This window comes from Tachyglossus aculeatus, chromosome 5, assembly GCF_015852505.1.
Source record: "Tachyglossus aculeatus isolate mTacAcu1 chromosome 5, mTacAcu1.pri, whole genome shotgun sequence".
Taxonomy (NCBI): Eukaryota; Metazoa; Chordata; class Mammalia; order Monotremata; family Tachyglossidae; genus Tachyglossus; species Tachyglossus aculeatus.
Window position 1 is genome coordinate 86,807,629 of NC_052070.1, and position 19,813 is coordinate 86,827,441.

The 19,813-nt window shown below is 45.2% G+C and overlaps 1 protein-coding gene across 2 annotated transcripts in view; it reads left to right on the plus strand.

Annotated features, from left to right (window-relative positions):
• Positions 1-19,813, plus strand: part of XPO7 (exportin 7) — a 104,899-nt gene that overhangs the window by 57,822 nt on the left and 27,264 nt on the right. The window contains exons 3-10 of one of the 2 annotated variants that reach the window (XM_038746820.1): positions 2,803-2,896; positions 3,485-3,651; positions 4,484-4,576; positions 7,614-7,718; positions 10,666-10,831; positions 11,425-11,498; positions 14,611-14,730; positions 15,599-15,745. In XM_038746820.1, the coding sequence (XP_038602748.1) occupies positions 2,803-2,896; positions 3,485-3,651; positions 4,484-4,576; positions 7,614-7,718; positions 10,666-10,831; positions 11,425-11,498; positions 14,611-14,730; positions 15,599-15,745 (966 nt within the window). The remainder of the gene's footprint in view (positions 1-2,802; positions 2,897-3,484; positions 3,652-4,483; positions 4,577-7,613; positions 7,719-10,665; positions 10,832-11,424; positions 11,499-14,610; positions 14,731-15,598; positions 15,746-19,813) is intronic. The other variant, XM_038746821.1, reaches the window with a different exon arrangement.

Below are 19,813 nucleotides of genomic sequence, written 5' to 3' on the forward strand. Positions count from 1 at the left end.
TCTTCCCAAACCTACACAGTGCTTCTTACCCACTTAATCATCATTCTCGACATCCCACTGCGATTGTCCTGATTGAAGGAAGTATTTAAACAGGAAGTCCCTACTAAATTTTCATTCTAATTAAAGCTAAAAACTGTCAGACCCGATTCAGGTGAGCCACGTTCCCATCTTTCCAGATGATTAATCAGGCCTGATGAGCCTGAAAAATGTAAATCGCTTCCTGTGTGGAGTAAACTAGTCGGCACGTGGTATTTTTAAAAATAAGATATGCCATAAGAACACCTCCCACCAGCCATCGTTTGCCTTTCACCTGGGGGTTCCTGATCAGGAAGGGCCATTCCGCCCTGGGGCCCGAGCGTCCGCTGCTCCAAACCCGAACTCGGGAGCGGAGGAGTCAGAGGTGAAAATCCCCTCCCCTTCCTGCTCAATCCCCCCAGAGAGTTCCCCCCATCCTGTTCCCTCCCCAATGCAGAAACCCCTAATGATCTTGGAAAACAGAAAGCAGAGGAAGGGGTGGGGGGACAGGATGGAGATCCGGAGTCTCCGAGAGAGGAATTTTCCCAGCTGGGCTAGGATACGGGTGCTGCCAGCTCAGTTGCCAACAGGCCCCGGATCCCATTTCATCCTCGGCAGCTTCAAATGTCAGGCAGTGCTCAGTCCCCTCCCACCCCCCAAACCCACCCAACCCCACTACTGCTGGATTCGGAGACCCCATTTCATCCTTGCCTGCCCTAGGGATCAGTAACGGGTCTTGGGGTCTGTTTCCTTTCCCGATCTCAGATGGGGTTAGACTGGTTCCATTCCCTCTTCTGATTCTTCGCCCTATACATACATACACACACACAGATGCACACACGCACACCCCGAGAAGGGAACGGCCTATAGTTTCCCTTCCAAAGCCCCAGACACCCCCGACTCAGTTGCAGGACCACCAAAGTGCAGATCCCCAGGATTCTTCATCTTGCAGTACCAGAGCTGGGGCTATCTCCGGGTCCTTACATAGGAAGGGGGATCCCAACCCGCCTCATTCCTCCAGTCGCCCACCAGGAATCCCCCCAGTCTGCTCAGCAGTCGCAGGTGGCAGGACAGTTCGAAAGAGCCGAATTCCCAGGCCCCGCAAATGCAGCCGTGTGTTGGAGAAGCAGTTGGAGGAGCCTGAATTACGCTTTCTCTTCCAGATGACATTGGAGGAAATAGGAAACGGGTGACGATCAGTGTGTGGCCTAAGCTAAATTAATGCCACATGACTTAAACTGACTTTCTAAGTCATTCTTCTCAAATAAATTAGTGCCGGCACAAGCCGTCCCTTGTCCCCCGCCCACCGCAGCAGCGGGAGCCGGAAGGCGGACGGGTTGGTCATGCATGCCCTGACCGCGGTTTCCAGCAGCGACGATGCATGGGATTTAAAAACATTAGTTTTTCTCTTCCCCCTTGTTATCGCTATGTGATATTATCATTAATAATCTACAAACTGCAGGTTGAAGTATTGCTAGTTTCACTGCAAATAATTCATAGCCCTTTATTAAATTACTTCTTTATAATGACCCTCAGCCCGCATCCTGTTTTAGGTGATATCATCACACACAAGTCTTTCTGCATGGTCCCTGTGCATTGTAATCTGATGAAATGCTCTATTTGCAGTAGGGGCTGGAATTCATTAAAATCCACACCTGAGCATGTCGTAATTCTATTCCGTAGCTCAAGGGATAGCTTTTCTTTTTCATAAATTAATTTTATAAATTACAGTATAAAATGAACCTGACACAGATTGACATCCTCCTTCCCTAGAGCTCTAGTTGAATGATAGACGTGCTGATGGAAAAGTTGTAATTTTGGGATGAGTTTTACAGCGTATGATTCTTTTTTTCCATTTTTCCCCCTTCCTACAAAATAGAACATTGGGAAGTATTTTGAGATAAAAGGTGGTGTTTTCCTCATTCCCCCAAAAGACATAAATGATCATATAATATACTAGTAATGGTATTTGTTAAATGCAGGGGCAAATCCAAGTTGTTCAGGCTGGACCCACAAGGATCCCACAGTCTTAAGTAGGAGTAAAGAATATGATTAGATATTGTCGTGTTTTCAACATATAATGGTAGTTCAACTCTCAGGGGCTTGGGAGCGGCCTACCTTTTTCATTATAATTATTATTATTGTTATTATTATACTTGTTAAGGGCTTACTATGTGCCAAGCACTGTTCTAAACACGGGGCAGATACAAGTTAATCAGGTTTGGGCACACAGTCTAGGTAGGAGGGAGTAGGATTGTCCCAATATGTTGCCAACTTGTACTTCCCAAGCGCTTAGTACAGTGCTCCGCACACAGTAAGCGCTCAATAAATACGATTGATGATGATGATGATGATTTAATCTCCATTTCACAGATGAGGTAACTGAGGCATAGAGAGGTTAAGTGACATGATCAAGGTCACACAGCAGACACGTGGCAGAGCCGGGATTAGAACCCTCATCCTCTGATTCCCAGGCCCTGTTATTTCCACTAAGCCACGCTGCTTGTGAACAGAATCACCAAGCAGAGATCACCAAGTGCCTACCACCTCATCCTTTAGAGCCAATTTAATGAGACCAGCTTGTTATTTTATTTCACGCCAGCCACCTTCCTGAAGCCTTTTTGGTGCGTGCACTTGTCTCTCCCACTCCTAAAGTAAAAACGCTGCCAAAATCTACTGTTTTTAAGTTAGAATTTGAAGTCAGGTATCCTAGTTTAAAGATCTCACAGTGATTTATAAATGAAAAGCCCCTCATGATGTAACAGTCTTTCTCATTTGCTTCCGCAGTCGTCCTACTCCCAGTTACTGGCAGCTACATGCCTGACGAAGCTTGTGTCACGCACAAACAACCCCTTGCCATTGGAACAGCGTATAGACATTCGTAAGTAGAAAACCTTCCGGTCCTCAGAAAAGGTGCTGGTATTTTCAGAGCCACCTTGTACAGTGGCTAAACTCATCCCTTCTGAGTGTTGGTGAAGCTGATAATAGATTGGACTCTCTCCTGGAGTTCAGGAATGTAGTGTTCTTATCACTCTTGGAGCAATAATCGCATCTAATAGCCGTTGTGTGGCTCCCCTCACTTAATGCTAGCTGGGGGCGGCAGGGGTGTCTCCCATTTTATTAAGTTTTGGGGGACATGGCTTGCTGAAAAATCTGTTGGCAGTCCTAATTTATGCCCTCTTCCAGTGTGTTTACTGTGAAGATGTGAAATTCCCAGTCTGAGATCACAAGATAGAAATCTTACATGCTTTCATGTGAGAAGCCTAAATGTGTGTGTCGGGAAAACTGAAGTCTGGAATTCCAACTTTTTTCCTAATAAGCACGGGGAATAGCCAGAACGACAACGCCTTGGGGGGGACCACCTGTCCCAATACATCTATCACAACACCACTCACATAGAATCACTTCAGATGGAGGGTATGGTCATATATCAAAATATCCCATCAGGTGGATTGCTTTTGTTTCGCAGGGAACTATGTGCTCAACTACCTTGCTACCCGTCCAAAGCTGGCTACATTTGTCACGCAAGCACTTATTCAGTTATATGCCCGCATCACAAAACTGGGCTGGTTTGACTGTCAGAAGGATGAATATGTCTTCAGAAACGTGATCACGGACGTCACCAGGTTTTTGCAGGTATGAAGTGGCTGCCCGGTTTGGCCGGGACCGGGAGGGATTCATTCATTCAGTCGTATTTATTGAGCGCTTACTGTGTGCAGAGCACTGTACTAAGCGCTTGCGTAGGAACATATAGAGACAGTTCCTACCCAGCAGTGGATGACTGGAAGAGAGGCAGTCATTTGTAGGTCCATTTTCAGAATTGCCCGAAATCTCCACCTCGGCGTGAAACTAGGATTCCCAGCCGTCTCCAATCTCGCTTTGCCTTTTTCACTTTGTAAGGCAAGAGCCTGTTGCGGTTCAAGCCCACATCATCCCCCTCAGTATTTATTAATAATATAATAATAATGATAGCATTTATTAAGCACTTACTATGTGTAAAGCACTGTTCTAAGCGCTGGGGAGGTCACAGGGTGATCAGGTTGATGATGATGGCATTTGTTAAGTGCTTACTATGTGCAAAGCACTGTTCTAAGCACTGGGGGAGGTTACAAGGTGATGAAGTTGTCCCACAGGGGGCTCACAGTATTAATCCCCATTTCACAGATGAGGTAACTGAGGCCCAGAGAAGTGAAGTGACTTGCGCAAAGTCACACAGCTGACAGGTGGCAGAGCCGGGATTTGAACCCGTGACCTCTGACTCCAAAGCCCGGGCTCCTTCCACGGAGCCACGCTGCTTCCCCTATAGAGCGCTTATGGTGTGCAGAGCACCGTTCTAAGCGCTTGGGCGAGTCCAGTGCAGCAGAAGTTGGTAGACACCTTCCCTGCCCGCAACGAGCTTAGAGTGTAGAGGGGATGCAAACGGCTGACGGGCAGAGTGCCAACTCTTCCTGCTTGCCTCTCTCACCAGGATAGCGTCGAGCACTGCATCATTGGAGTGACGATTCTGTCTCAGTTAACCAATGAAATTAATCAAGTAAGTGCTACAGCCTTCCTCAGTGAAGTAAGTGTCCTCTTTTTTTCTTCCGTATTGTTGTTTTCTGCTGTGTGTGGGATGATCTTTTTGGCAGTTGTGTGCTTTTGCGGTAAGTGATGAATGTCCTTTTGAGACCAGACCTCTTCCATTCCCCCTCTCTTGGAGCCCGTCGCTTGACTTGCTCCTCAGCATATGCTGTTAAAGACCGGTGGACCGATGCAGAGGGGAACTGTTCCGCTACCCCCGTGCCTTGCTGGTGAGGGAGATTGGTCCAGTAGCGTGAATCACCAAGGAACTGATAACATCGTTCTGTCCCCTGCTCCTACACACGTGGATGCGCTTCTGCTCAGACGAAAACCACAGCCCTCTAGCACTATTATGAAAATGTGGCTGGAAATATTTTCGAAATGCAAGATCCCATCCGTTAAATGCCATCCTATTTTTGAGACCATTTTAAATTGCCGTCACCAGGTAGCCTGAGGCAACTCTGTCATTCACCATGGCACCTCACCAAAATTGGGGCATCAGAAAATGCTCTGTAAATGCTTGCAGTTCATTCAGTTGCTTAACAGGCCGGCGTTACTGATAATTGGCCCTTCCTAAGTTGTCAACTGATAGGCGTGCACGCGTGTTTGTGTGTGCGCGTGCGTATGTGTAGGGCCCTTTGTTTTAGGTGTTTATTTTAGTTGTTTTCCAGGGAATTTATGGGGATTTATTAGTACAGTAACCAACATGGGTAAAAATGGTTGTGGGAAAAGAGTGCCATTTGTGGGTTAATATCAGAATGTATTGGGGGCCACAGATGGGGCCCAAGGGGTCTCCTTTCTTGCCAGCAGTTGGAGATTCTAGACTGTGAGCCCGCTGTTGGGTAGGGACCGTCTCTATATGTGGCTAACATGTACTTCCCAAGCGCTTAGTACAGTGCTCTGCACACAGTAAGCGCTCAATAAATACGATTGAATGAATGAATTAATTGCCAGCAGGGGATGAGCATGTCCTGGCCTCCCCATTTGTCAGTCAGAAGTGGTGGATTTGAGGAAATTCCTGGGGACCCTTCCTCACCCAGAAAGAAAGTTCCCTGAAACTTTCTTGAACTCCACACCTTGTGGAGTGGCACTCGGGCAGCCTGCTTCCGCTCTGGTTCGCAAAATGCTTAGCAATCCAAAGCAGATGAGATTCTAAACATTGAAGATACAAAAGACTCTGTTAGAGGAGTATAAAATTTGGGTGGGAAAAAAAAACCCAGGAAAAAACACTTGTGAAACCTGGGAATTTTAAGTAAACAGTTGTTTAAACTGAAAACAAAGGACCCTACTTAGAGTAATACTGCTTTTTCTAATACCCAGAAGCTTTATTACCGCCAGCATTTGAAATTCTAACTTGAAGTTAGTGCTCTCAAACTTAATAGTTGGAAGTCTGTTAGAATTCGGACTCCATAATAAGGACCCAGTTTTGTCATCCCAGGCCACAGAGTGAGGATAGTTCAGTTTTCCCTGGATTAGTTTCCTGCACTTAAGACCCAGTAATTCCAGAGCTTTATATTAAAATACATCAATGTTAAATTGAAAAGCATCATCAGAAATTTTACATGGTTTCTCTTCAGAGAGGTGATTGTGTTTGACCAACTGGAAGGAACTCTATTTAAAACTAGCAGGAGTAAATGCCTGCCGTGCGTCCTTCGCTTTATGCCCTCCGTTCCCCATGGGTTGGCTGCACCTTCGTCTCTCCCGACTGTCCTGATGACCCCAAAATTTCCGACCCTAATCCTCTTACCTGCCAACTTTATCCTCCTCTCCCTCCTCCACTCTCCTTTTCCCTACCAACCAAGTCACCTTCTCAGAGCCGGTCGGAATCCTTGGAGACAGTGACCCAAACCGTGTACTTTTTAATATGTGTAGATTAGGCGGAAAAATCAAACTTCAGAATTTTGCACTTACTACCAATAAACATGATTAGAATTACTTGATCACCGTGTAGCCAGGAAAACACAGGAATATTTGTCTAAGAAGAATGTGACGACCTGCTCGAATGCAAGATTTAGAGCATCCTACCAACCGTCGCCTTGATTTGATTGTTTGGCTCCCAGTGCTCTGCACACAGTAAGCGCTCAGTAAATACGATCGAATGAATGAAAAGTGAAGTAACAAGAAGTAGCGTGGCCTAGTGGGTAGTACACGGATCCCGGCTCTGCCACTTGTCTGCGGTGACCCTGGGGCAAGTCACTTAACTTCCCTGTGCCTCAGTTACCTCATCTGTAAAATGGGGATTAAAGGCTGAAAACACCATGAAGGTTGGACTGTTGTCCAACGTGATTAGCTTTTATCTGCCCCGGTGCCTAACCCTAAGTGAGTGCCTGGCACATAGTAAGTGCTTAACAAATACCATAGAAGTCATAACAGTTATTATTATTACTATTATTATCAAATGCCATTTTAAAAAAAGAAAATAGAACGAGGATCCATAACTTGGCTCTTTCAGGAGTGATCACTTCCTGGGGACCTGTTGTGGAGTCAGGAGAAATGCAACTAAATTATCAATTCCTGGTCATGCCTTTACAAACGGTGGCAACAAGTGAGATTTTCTAGGAACATGGTGCATTTTAAACTAACAGCTGCAAGTTAATGTCTACTCAGAAAGTTCAGTAGCAACAGCCTCCAGGGGTTGGTTTCATCTCCGATTTAACTCTTGATTTAATATCACCTAGTGGCAGTTAGTAGCCTGTCCTTTCAGCAGTTTGGTAAAACGCACCTAGCCGAACTGAGGCAAAGTAATTTTCAATGTAAACATCCCATCTCCTTCAGACAGATCGGACAGTTGAATTTTCCAGAGCCTCTATTGAAAACCCTCTCACCGTATTCATAGCTCATCTTAAATGAAACTGCAAGTGTGGCCATGAAGTATTAAGTGGTGGTAGAGTTTAATGTCAGTTTGGACATTTGAAAGCGGAGGCAAGGCAGTCACTTGGTTTGTGGCATGTTTGATGAAAAATGTAGCAAATCTTGCCTATTTTTTATAAACACACGTATTCTAAAACTTTCTTTGGCTGTGTTTGTTCTCTGAACAGGCAGACACCACCCATCCTCTGACCAAGCACAGAAAAATAGCTTCCTCTTTCCGAGATTCATCATTGTTCGATATCTTCACCCTCTCGTGCAATTTACTAAAACAGGTGAGATTATAGGTAGTATTTTTGCCTCCTCCTCCATTTTATTTACTTACGAAGTAGAGTGAGAATCAACGTGACCTATTGAATAGAGCCCCAGTCCTGGGAGTCGGAAGGACCTGAGCTCTAATCCCGGCTCCCCAACGTGTACCTTGTGACCTTGGGCAAGTCACTTAACTTCTCTGGGCGTCATTGACCTCATCTATAAAATGGGGATTAAGAATGTGAGCCCCATGTGGTACAGGGACTGTGTCCAACCTGGTTAACCCCAGCATTTAGAACAGTGTTTGGCACATAGGCGCTTAGCAAGCACCATCATTATTATTATTATTATTATTTCTAGAGTTCTTTGGAGGGAGAAAGTACTTAAGAGGGTGATGAAACAGTTTAGGTTTGGCATCCTTAATTTGAAGGTTGTATGCATTCAGCCCTGTGGAACAGTGTGGAGAAAAGGTCCACTCGGTTAACGTTCCAGCACTTACCCCCTCAACAGGGGAGAATATAGCTCACTTAATTTTACCGAAGTAAGCATTCTATAAGGTAGTAAAGTTTTTTACAATCTATCTCAATCTGTCTAGCAATTAATGGCATTTATTGAGTGCTTACTATGTGCTGGGCACTGTGCTAAGCGCTTTGGAGAGTACAGAGTAGCAGAATTAGCCAACATGTTCCCTGTCCATAAAGAACGTACGGTCTATGAGGCTGATAAAAAGGAAAAGCATTGTAATTTTCCCGTTTGCAAATCAGTGCCCTGAAGACCAGAGTGGTGACTCTAAACACATCTCCCCTCTTTCTTTTGTTCTTAAAGTGTACTGTTTCCCCCACAAAAACTCTAGCTTTTTATTTTAAAAATCATTTTAAAAAAAACCTCATTTAGAAAAAAGTATCATTTTGGTTTTCTGTTGAGCAAAAATGGATTTTTATCTTTCGGTGCGTGTAATTTTGGGATCAGGTTCTGGCTGCTCTGTGTTAGTGCCCCTATCTAGACTTGGTTCCAGCATCCCCCACTGAGCATAATGCAGCAAGTTAAACAGGTAACTCTCACTTGTAGGGGAGAGTAGATTAATAATTTAAAAATCAATACAGTTTTATTAACCCAAAGATGTGATAGCATCAGGTAAGGAAATGACTTCTTTTTTTTTTAAATGGGGGGTTTCAAAGGCTCCTTTGGGTTTGGGGAGGTTTTTTTGTGTTTTAATCTGGGCTGTCCCTTTTTGACGGAACTGAACTCCAGGAAATGTTCCCAAGGACTCTTGCACGTTCTTTTCATTGTTTGGGGTGCTTTGTCCCTAGAGTTGGTTGTGGTGTTTATCAAGCGTGTTCTGTGTGCCGAGCACCGTGGGTGGTTTCGGAGACAGATAGATCCGACAGTTCCTGGGTCTGCATGGGTCTCCCAGTTCGAGTAGCCGGGAGAGCAGTGTCTAGGTGAGGAAGGTGAAGCCCATACTGCAAGCCAGGGAGAGAGGATGGGAAGGGGAGAAGGATGGGGGGATCTAGAAGGAGCGTGGGTGGTCCAGTTCCGATGCTGGGGGTCGCAAGGTCGGGCGAGCCTAGGGCAGCGTGGAGAAGTAGCGTGGCCTATTTGATAGAGCATTGGCCTGGGCGTCAGGACCTGGATTCTAGTCCCGGCTCCGCCGCTTGTCTGCTGTGTAACTTTGGGCAGGTCACTTGGCTTCCCTGTACCTCCATTGCCTCATCTGTAAAACGGGGATAAAGATTGAGAGCCCAATGTGGGACATGGACTGTGTCCAACCTGATTGGCTTGTGTCTACCCCAGCGCTTAGAACAGTGCTTGACCCCTAGAAAGTGCTTAACAAATACCGTTATTATTGGTATTGTTATTATTACCTGGCTCTCTGGACACCTAGTCGCATGCTCTTTCCAGGTAGAAAATGAAGCAGCGAAGTCTCCAGCGTGCTGTTCATCTGCTGATTTGAACTTACTTATCGGGATGCCCCAGTTGTAGGAATCGGGAATTCTTTCCAAAGGCCCAGTTTAGATTTGGAGCAACCCAGTTTCTCCAATGAGGCTGGGCTGCCATTAAAGTTTGGTGGCTGACACAGTGGAGAGGAGGCTGGGGGAGGTGGGGAATGAGTCCCCAATCAGTTTTATTTACTGAGTGCTTACTGTGTGCAGAGCACTGTACTAAGCCACTTGGGAGAGTGCAGTACAACAGACACATCCCCTGCCCCCAATGAGCTTACAGTCTAGAAGGGGAGACAGACATTAATCTAAAGAAATAAATTACAGGTATTTACATCAGTGCTGTGGAGCTGGGATGGGGGAATGAATAAAGGGAGTAAGTCAAGGTGATGCAGAAGGGAGTGGGAGAAGAGGAAAGGAGGGCTTAGCCAGGAAAGGCCTCTCGGAGGGGATTTTTGGTATGGATTGGATAAGGACTGTGTCCAACATGATTAGCTTGTACCTGCCCCAAGTCTGAATATACTGCCTGGCGCATAGTGCTTAACAAATATCATTTTAAGAATAAATCAGTTATCCCAGACCTGGGGTGGTCTTGTGTTTTCCCCAAGAGTATCAATAGTAACAGTCCTCTAGATGGTAAGGTCACTGTGGGCCAGGAATGTGCCTACCTACTCTGTTGTACTGTCCCAAGTGCTTATTACAGTGCTCTATAAATACAATTGATTGATTGATAGTTGATGGTCATAATCACTATCTTTAGCCTTAGATATATTGGTCCAGAAAGGCCCTGTTCTCCCAAGCTCATTTGCAAATTAGGTAGCTGGTTTCCCATGGTGACTCCTGTCCTGGGGTTTTTATAGTAAAGTGAGGAACAGGCCTGTACATGTCAGATGTAAGACACTATCTTTGGAGCCCTGATTTTGTGCAGGCCATTCTGGAAAATAAAGCTGTTTGCTTTGAAATCACATCTTCTTCACTCATTTGTCACCTCACTACTTCCACGGGTTCTTGTTCTGGGTGATCTTTGCAGGCTTCAGGGAAGAACCTGAATTTAAATGATGAAAGTCAACACGGTTTGCTCATGCAACTCCTCAAGCTCACCCACAACTGCCTGAACTTCGATTTCATCGGCACCTCAACAGATGAGTCCTCAGACGACCTGTGCACGGTACAGATTCCCACCAGCTGGAGATCAGGTAACAAGCAGAGAGCATCCACTTTGGTGCCAGAAAAACAAACTCACGTCCCCCATTTTTAAAGTTCACAGTGAACTGAGTTGTCCTCACCTCTTCTGGCAAACCCCATTTTCTCTTTGCGGCGGGGAAAGTAGGGATTTTTGCTTAGATCTCTTAGGAACAAAAGGTTTCCCCTGAAAGGTGGGATTACTTTAAATAGTGATTGCTCGAGGGATATTTGTATTTAGCTCTCCTTCCGAATCAGCTCAGAGATTAGGTTTCCCTTCATGGCGAACGTATGCAGTACTTCTCTTAAAGCCTTCACTCATCTGGGCTTCTTTGCGAAAATAAATTCCTTTCTCCCAGGGTCTTTACAGACCTTCCAGTGTTTTCTGGTACCAGGGCCGTGTGTCTGTTTCTTGGAGGAGTTGAACATTTTTAATGTATTTTCCAAAGAGAATAACTTGTAATTTACGGGAGGGATGCACATTCTTCCTGCTAAATAAGCATGAGGCGGCAGTAACTGCCAATTCACTGAGCTGCACTGACATAAGAATTCTTCTAAACAATGATACAGGTATGCCCATTAAAACTGTCCCTTTTGTTTGTTTCAGCATTCTTGGATTCTTCTACCCTGCAGCTGTTTTTTGACCTGTATCATTCCATCCCTCCTTCTTTTTCACCTCTGGTAAGTGTGGACTGCAGTCCCGAGGAGTCAGTGTCTCTCGTTCGGAGCTAGCCCACCTTTAGGTAGCAGCAGGATGCTGAGCAACTTCTAAAAGGTCACAGGCGCATTGGGGATATCCCTCAGCTTTTAGTCTGTTTTATCCCACTTAGGCAACCTCACCGAAATCCACATTACATATGATTTCTTTTGGAGTGTGTTTCCTGGGGGTTCTTTAGTTGTTGTTGTTTTTTTCCTCTTTTAAATCTGTCCGTTGACCAGACATGGCAATTATTTAGGGTCATTCCAAATCTCAATCCGTACCGAGTCTCTAATTTTGCCCAGGCCAGAGCAGAGACGAGATTCTGATCAAATTCGACCGAGCCCGAAGGAGAAAATCTTGAGTCAGTCACTTCGGTGCAGGTTAAAATAATAAGAGGTATTGAAAGTGCCATCCAGGAACTATGAGGATTGCTATCTTCCCTTTAGAGCTACCCTTAACCTGTCCAAACTCCCAGGCTGTTTGAAGTTATTTAAGCTCTAGAAATTCATAAAGGTGGGCTTTTACCTGCAGAGAAAGCATGTCCTCATTTCATCCGGTGACATTTATTGCATTATAATCCTACAGTGTTAAACCTTCCATGTCACAGTGGTTTTTCCAAGGAAAGCCTGTGCTCCTAAGCCACTTCTGTGGAATAAGGGTCTCAGTGGACTACGTCCTGCTAAAGCATCATGCAAGACACATCTAGGGAGAAGCTAAGAGTTGAGGGAGCTTCTCTTCTCCTTCTCCTCCCCCCCTTTCTCCTTCTCCTCTTCCTCTTCCTTCTCCTTGGAATAAGGGTCTTCAGGAGTGGCTGCTTGTCTACTGAGTGACCTTAGGCAAGGCACTTATCATCTCTGTGCCACAGTACTTCATCTGTAAAATGGAGATTCAGAGTGTGAGCCTTATGTGAGACAGGAAATGTGCCAACGTGATAAACTTGGGTCTACCCAAGCGGTTACTATAGTGTCTGGTACATAGTAAGTGCTTAACAAATACCATCATTATTATTATTAAATACCATTTTTTAAAAAGACCTCAAATGTAAGAAATAGGCATAGTTCTGCATCCAAAAATGTAGTGCAGGTTAGGAAGGGTAAGAGGTGTTCTTAATAGGTATGCTAGTCTTCTAGACTGTGATCCCGTCGTTGGGTAGGGACTGTCTCTATATGTTGCCGATTTGTATTTCCCAAGCGCTTAGTATGGTGCTGTGCGTATAGTAAATGCTCAGTAAATTCATTCATTCAGTTATATTTATTGAGTGCTTACTGTGTGCAGAACACTGTACTAAGCTCTTGGGGAGTACAAGTCGGCAACATATAGAGACAGTCCCTACCCAACAACAGGCTCACAGTCTAGAAGGGGGAGACAGACAACAAAACATGTAGACAGGTCTCAAAATCATCAGAATAAATAGAACTATAGCTATTTGCACATCATTAACAAAATAAATAGAATAGTAAATATGTACAACTAAAATAGAGTAATAAATCTATGCAAATATCTGCAAGTGCTGTGGGGAAGGGAAGGAGGTAGGGCAGAGTCAGGGGGGTGGGGAGGAGGAGAGGAAAAGGGGGCTCATTCTGGGAAGGCCTCCTGGAGGAGGTGAGCTCTCAGTAGGGCTTTGAAGGGAGGAAGAGAGCTAGCTTGGCGGATGTGCGGAGGGAGGGCATTCCAGGCCAGGGGTCGACGGCAGGACAGGCGAGAATGAGGCACAGTGAGGAAGTTAGCGGCAGAGGAGCGGAGGGTGCGGGCTGGGCTGGAGAAGGAGAGAAGAGAGGTGAGGTAGGAGGGGGCGAGGTGATGGAGAGCTGTGAAGCCGAGGGTGAGGAGTTTTTGCTTGATGCCTAGGTTGACAGGCAGCCACTGGATATTTTTGAAGAGGGGAGTGGCATGCCCAGAGCATTTCTGTAGAAAGATAATCCGGGCATCAGAGTGAAGTATAGACTGAAGTGGGGAGAGACAGGAGGATGGGAGATCAGAGAGGAGGCTGATGCAGTAATCCAGTCGGGATAGGATGAGAGATTGAACCAGCCAGGTAGTGGTTTGGATGGAGAGGACAGGGCGGATCTTGGCGATGTTGTGGAGGTGAGACAGGCAGGTTTTGGTGACGGATTGGATGTGTGGAGTGAACGAGAGAGCGGAGTCGAGGATGACTCCAAGGTTGCGGACTTGTGAGACGGGAAGAATGGTTGTGCCGTCTACAGTGACGGGAAAGTCAGGGAGAGGACAGGGTTTGGGAGGGTAGATAAGGAGTTCAGAATGAATGAATTAATTTTTGTTGTGGAGAAGCAGTGTTGCTTAGTGGATAGAGCCAGGCCCAGGAGTCAGAAAGACCAGGGTTCTAATTCCGGCTCCATCACATGTCTGCTGTGTGACCCTGAGCAAATCACTTAACTTCTCTGGACCTATTACCTCATCTGTAAAATGGGGATTAAGAGTGTGAACCCCGTGTGGGACAGGGACTGTGTCCAACCTCATTAACTTGTCTCTATCCCAGTGCTTAGAACTGTGCTTGGTACGTAGTAAGCACTTAACAAGTACCATAATTATTATCATTATTATTTTTGTAGCACAGATCAGAATTGATCGCCTCTTTCAAGCGGTAAAGTACTTAGCTAAGCCTGTCGAGTCCTACTGAGAGGCACTGAGAGGCTCACAAAAACGGGAAAAATAACTCCTACCAAGCAGCAGAATTCTAAAGTAGTCGAATCAGTAATTGCTTGGCGTTTTCAAGCATTGTTTGCCTATAAGCAAGAAGAGGAGCAGCTTTCACACAGACTAAGTTGCCTGCCTTTAAACTAGACAGGGAAATCCCAGGCCATTTGATTAGCAGCTGTGCTGAACTTGTATCAATTCTGCCTAGTTTATATGTCTTAGCAACAAGCCTCAGCTGCCCTGGACTGAAAGACTCCCCACTTTCCCCGGTCTGCCTTTGCCCTTATCCTGCGGAACTGGAGGGTTTAGGGGAAGTATAAAAAAGTGCTTTCTTTTAGGGGTAGAAGGCAAAGAGTTTTATGAGTGGGGTTGGTGGAGTGACATGCCCAAAGATTCCAGCTTTCAGCTCAATTGGGTTCTACTTTTTCTCGCTTTTAGGTCTTATCCTGTTTAGTGCAGATCGCTTCAGTCCGCCGATCCTTATTCAACAATGCAGAGCGAGCAAAGTTTCTCTCCCATCTCGTTGATGGCGTGAAACGAATACTGGAAAATCCGCAGGTGAGGATCTGGGGCTCGGGCACCGGAGTCAGAGGGCTCCAGAGTAGATATTTCTTCCAGCATGTCAGCCATGCAAATCTGCCCATCTCGAGGCCCAGAAGAAATCAGACTGGCTAAATAAGCCAACCCAAAGGTACTAAAATGAATTAAATATGTTTACCGGATCTGTTTCTTCTGCTGGGTTATTTTTTTTTTTAATAAAATCTGAGTATATTTGACCACAGCCATATCTCCAGGCCTGGTGATCCAAAAAGAAATCATTAAAAGGAGATGTATACTCTGTTGGTAAATATCGGTGCTAGTCCAGGTTGGGCAAGGTGGTGAAATGCTGAATGTTTTTTAAACTTTTTGAAATAGAATGATAAGGTGACTTTGCATTTGAGGTGTGCTTTTTGTGTATTTGCTTTTCTGTCCTTGGCATATTCATCCCTTCACTTTGTTGTTCCTATCATTTTTCTCCCAAGCCTGAATTCCACCAGCTTTGTTTATATTTCCTACACAGAACAGAAAGGGCTATTTCAATTTCTAAGTAAATTGTGTGATTCTGAAGTATTTTTCCCAATCATATAACTTTCCCCCTATATTATGCTTCAGTTAAGGTTTCACATGCCGGACATTTTTATTTATTTATTTTTCCCCAGTAGCTTTCAACTTTTCAGAAAGTGAATCACATTTCAGAAATAAAAGAAAATTCCTAAGTCACTTTATATTACCCATCTCAAAATGGTTCAGCAGGGATCTCTACTTGAATGTAAAATACGAATGCCCTGCTTAGAATGGATTATCTGGTTTGGGGAAATTTTTTTTTTATTTTGAGCCATCTTATGATGTGAAAGTTGGAGCTAACGTTTTTTTCCTCTTCTTTCAGAGTTTGTCAGACCCAAATAATTACCATGAGTTCTGCAGACTGCTGGCCCGATTGAAAAGCAACTACCAACTGGGAGAACTGGTAAAGGTGGAAAATTACCCCGAGGTGATCCGATTGATAGCCAACTTCACAGTGACTAGCTTACAGGTTTGTACTGGGTCTCTTTCCCTTTTCTTCCTCTCCCTCCTGGCGATGCGACATGGCTAAGTGGGAAGAGCACGAGCTTGGGAGTCAGAAGGACCTGGGTTCTAATCCCGGCTCTGCCACTTGTCTGCTTTGTGACCTTGGGCGAGTCATTTAACGTCTCTGGCTGTTGTTATGTCATTTTAAAAAAATGGGGATTAAACCTGTGAGCCCCGTGTGGGACCTGGACTATGTCCAACCTGATTAGCTTGTATCTACCCTAGCGCTTAGTCCAGTGTCGAGCATGTACATAAGTAAGCACTTAACAAATGCCATAAAAACACAAATAGCTGTCCCCTTCTCAGATGCATATTGGTATTTATTTTATAGGATCTCTGCTTAATAATAATAATAATAGAAGTCTCTCCTGACCCTGACCTCCCACAGCCTCAGGACTGCTACATTAAGATGGAGAGAAGATGCCTCCAGCACATCATTGATGTCTGGTGGAATGGAGAGTAATAGCAACAGAGTTTGTTGCTTTTATGTTTGTCATGGCACCTTCATATGTGTTAACTCCTTTGTCCTCACAACATCCTTGTGTAGAAGGGGGAGGCAGGTAGCATTATTACCCTCGTTTTACAGCTGAGGAAACTGAGGCATGGAGCAGTTAAGTATCTTTCCTGAAGTCACACGGCAGGCCAGCTCTTCTTCCAGACTGAGCTCTTCCCATCAGGTTGCATTGCCTCCCTGGAAGAATAGCTTACCATCATCATCATCATCAATCGTATTTATTGAGCGCTTACTATGTGCACAGCACTGTACTAAGCGCTTGGGAAGTACAAATTGGCAACATATAGAGACAGTCCCTACCCAACAGTGGGCTCAGAGTCTAAAACCATCCCAGCAGCAGGTGAATGAAGTTTACTTGCATTATTCAGGGACCGATGATATGTAAGTTCATGGTGGGCAGGGATCACGTGTCTGCTAATTCTTTTGTACTGTACTCTCCCAAGCGCTTAGTACAGTGTACGCAGCACATGCTCAATAAATACCACTGATTAATAACTGAAGGGTTTGCAGGCCCTTCCATTCTTCTCCCTGCCTCCTAGTCAAATCCCTTCCCATTAGCTCCTCCCGCTAGAGGTTGGGTAGAGAAGCAACTTGGCGTAGTGAAGTCAGAAGGTCACGGGTTCGAATTTCGGCTCCGCCACTTGTATGCTATGTGGCCTTGGGCAAGTTACTTCACTGTCTGTGCCTCAGTTACCTCATCTGGAAAATGCGGATTGAGAGTGAGGCCCACGTGAGATAGGGAGTGTGTCCAACCCTATTTGCTTGTATCCACCCCAACGCTTAGTACAGTGCCTGGCACATAGTAAGCGCTTAACAAATACCATAGTTAATATTGTAAGCGCTTAGCAAATACCATTTAAAAAAGGACTTGTTAGCAGTTCTAGCAAAAAGCTGATTGCTAGAATGAGGGTTCGGCTTATCTGGATTAATTGCATCATTTATTATCACAAATCATTGGGAATTGGCAGTAGGATGTTCCTTTCCTTTATAAAAACGTAGGTATAGGGTGGATTTGAGCCTATGCCCTGTAAATTTGAATTCCCTGTAGGTTTGGGGAGTCTTGCAGACCTATCCTGGAAGAATGGATCATAATTACACTGTGTGACCAATGCCCTTGTACAATTGTATTTTCAAATGCGCTGACAGGTTTTGTCATTTACTTGCAAAGCTGCTGGCGGCATTATTCAGGAGATGGCATGGTTCCGTGTGGCTTTTCATTGCTGGGGGAAATAATGTGTTAGCAAGGGGGATGGTTTAAGAGCATTAGATTTTTGACAGCTCAGTTTTCTAGTTGCGGTGTTGAGACGTGGCACAAAGTCACCTCCAGTTATTGGAGAAGAAAGGGTCAGTCGCGTGCAAAAAATGGTGGGGAGTGTGATGTTTGGACTGACGAACAATCCGAGATGTCTCCGCTGCTAGAATTGAATTTTAGTCCCAGGTTTCTCTGTGCCAAAGGCGAGCCATGCACTGAGTTCTGTAAACCTTTTCTCGGCCGCCTTAGGAGCGGGAATTGGCTGGGGCGGGTAGTTGGAGACAGAAGCAGCTGTCCTTTCACCCTCGGCAATCCCAGCTGGCCCCAAGCCCGTGGTTCATGCAGCCTGGTGCCCCAGCCCGTGTGATGTGAGAGGATCGCTGACTGTATCCATGGCAGGCCGGGCCTGGAGGTAGCACAAGGAGGGGGCAACCCCGTTTTCCATCATTCCGTAGACGGGATTGAATCACGGCTCTGGGCAGGGAGCCCCGTTTCCTCATCCCAGTTCAGTGCTCACGTGGGACTTCCCTTGTGTTCGGATAGACTGGCCAGGCCTCTTCCTTTGGCTTTCAAATAGAGATGCATCCAGGCGTAGTGGATAGAGCAGGGGCCCGGAGTCAGAGAGTCATGAGTGCTAATCCGGACACTTGTCTGCTGTGTGACCTTGGGCAAATCATTTCACTTCTCCGTGCCTCAGTTACCTCACCTGGAAAATGTGGATTGAAACCGTGAGCCTCACGTGGGACAAGCAGCGTCCAACCCAATTTGCTTGTCTCCACCCCATCGCTTAGTACAGTGCCTGGCACGTAGTCAGCGCAAAACAAGTACCATTATTATTATTATTGCTAATAATAATAAATATACCATAGCCCAGTAGGACTGTAACTTGGCTTCAGAATATGTTCAGAAGATTGTGTAGTGTGTAGGTCATGAGGGTTTGTGACTGGTTTTGTCCTTTTTGATTTTGGGGTGGATGGTGGGGGGCTGTGGGGGAGAAGTGGGTTCATGGAGTTTGTGGGGTTTTGTTTGTTTTGCGGGGGACGGTTTGTAAGAAGGTAGCTGGATTTTTCTGGGCAATTGGCCCAATTTGTTTATCTGAAGACCATGTAATATCACTGATAGTACAGCCAACGATGGGACTTCATAAAATATTACCGGGCCATTAGTAAGCACTCTGTGTAGTTTCAGAAAGACAGAAAAATTAAGGTTTAGGACAAAAATCTAAAAACTTAAGTCTCTACACTAATTTACCCTAACAGACTTAAAACCAGTATTATTTAAATTGACCTGGGCAGGGCAGTGTTCATTAACGCTGATGAGTTGCTTTTCAGCATTAACTTAAAATGCGAGAGTCCATATGCCAAGTGTATTGTCTCAGTTTTATATTTATATACAACACTAACTTTTTTAAGATTTTCCTTCTGTCAGGGATGTACGTACACGTTGGAAGCAGCGAGATTTTGATTCTGATGACTATGATGCATTGCTGTGCACTTAGACAACGTTTGCTTCCAACATTTCCCCTTTTAAAGAATCTGGACAGACAGGGTTTGGCCACACCTCTCTCATGGTTTCTGTACTCGGTAGTATTTTCTTTCATCTTCAAATGAGTCGGACAGTCCGTATTTATTGAGCGCTTACTGTGTGCCGAGCACTGACCTAAGCGCTCAGGAAAGTACAGTATAACAGAGTTGGTAGGCACATTCTCTGCCCACAACGGGAAGCAGGTTGGCCTAGTGGCTAGTGCGTGGGCTTGGAAATCAGAAGGGCCTATATTCCAGTCCCAGTGCCACCATTTTTCTGCTGTGCGACCTTGGGCGAGTCACTTAACTTCTCTGGGCTTCAATTACCTCATCTATGAAATGGGGATTAAGACTGTGAGCCCCCTGTGGGATAGGGACTGTGTCCAGCCCAATTTGCTTGTATCCAGCGCTTAGTAGTATAGTGCCTGGCACAGAGTAAGCGCTTAAACGAATGCCACAGTTATTGAGTTTCCAGTCTAGGCAGACGTTAATATAAATGTGGATTTTCCATTTTGTTGCTTTTCTCAAGGCTGATGGACAGCAGCAGTATTTAGGATAACCCGCAAAATTAATGTCAGACAGATTTTAGCTGTTCGCTTATCAGAGTCTGTCGTATTGACCTTCCTGGGTCAAATTCGGCTGATTTGATTGGAAATTTTCTTCTGAACGGTGAACCGCGCACGAATAGTAAATGAAATGTCCAACCTCACCACCTTTATAGAAATGAAATTTAGCGTGTGGCAG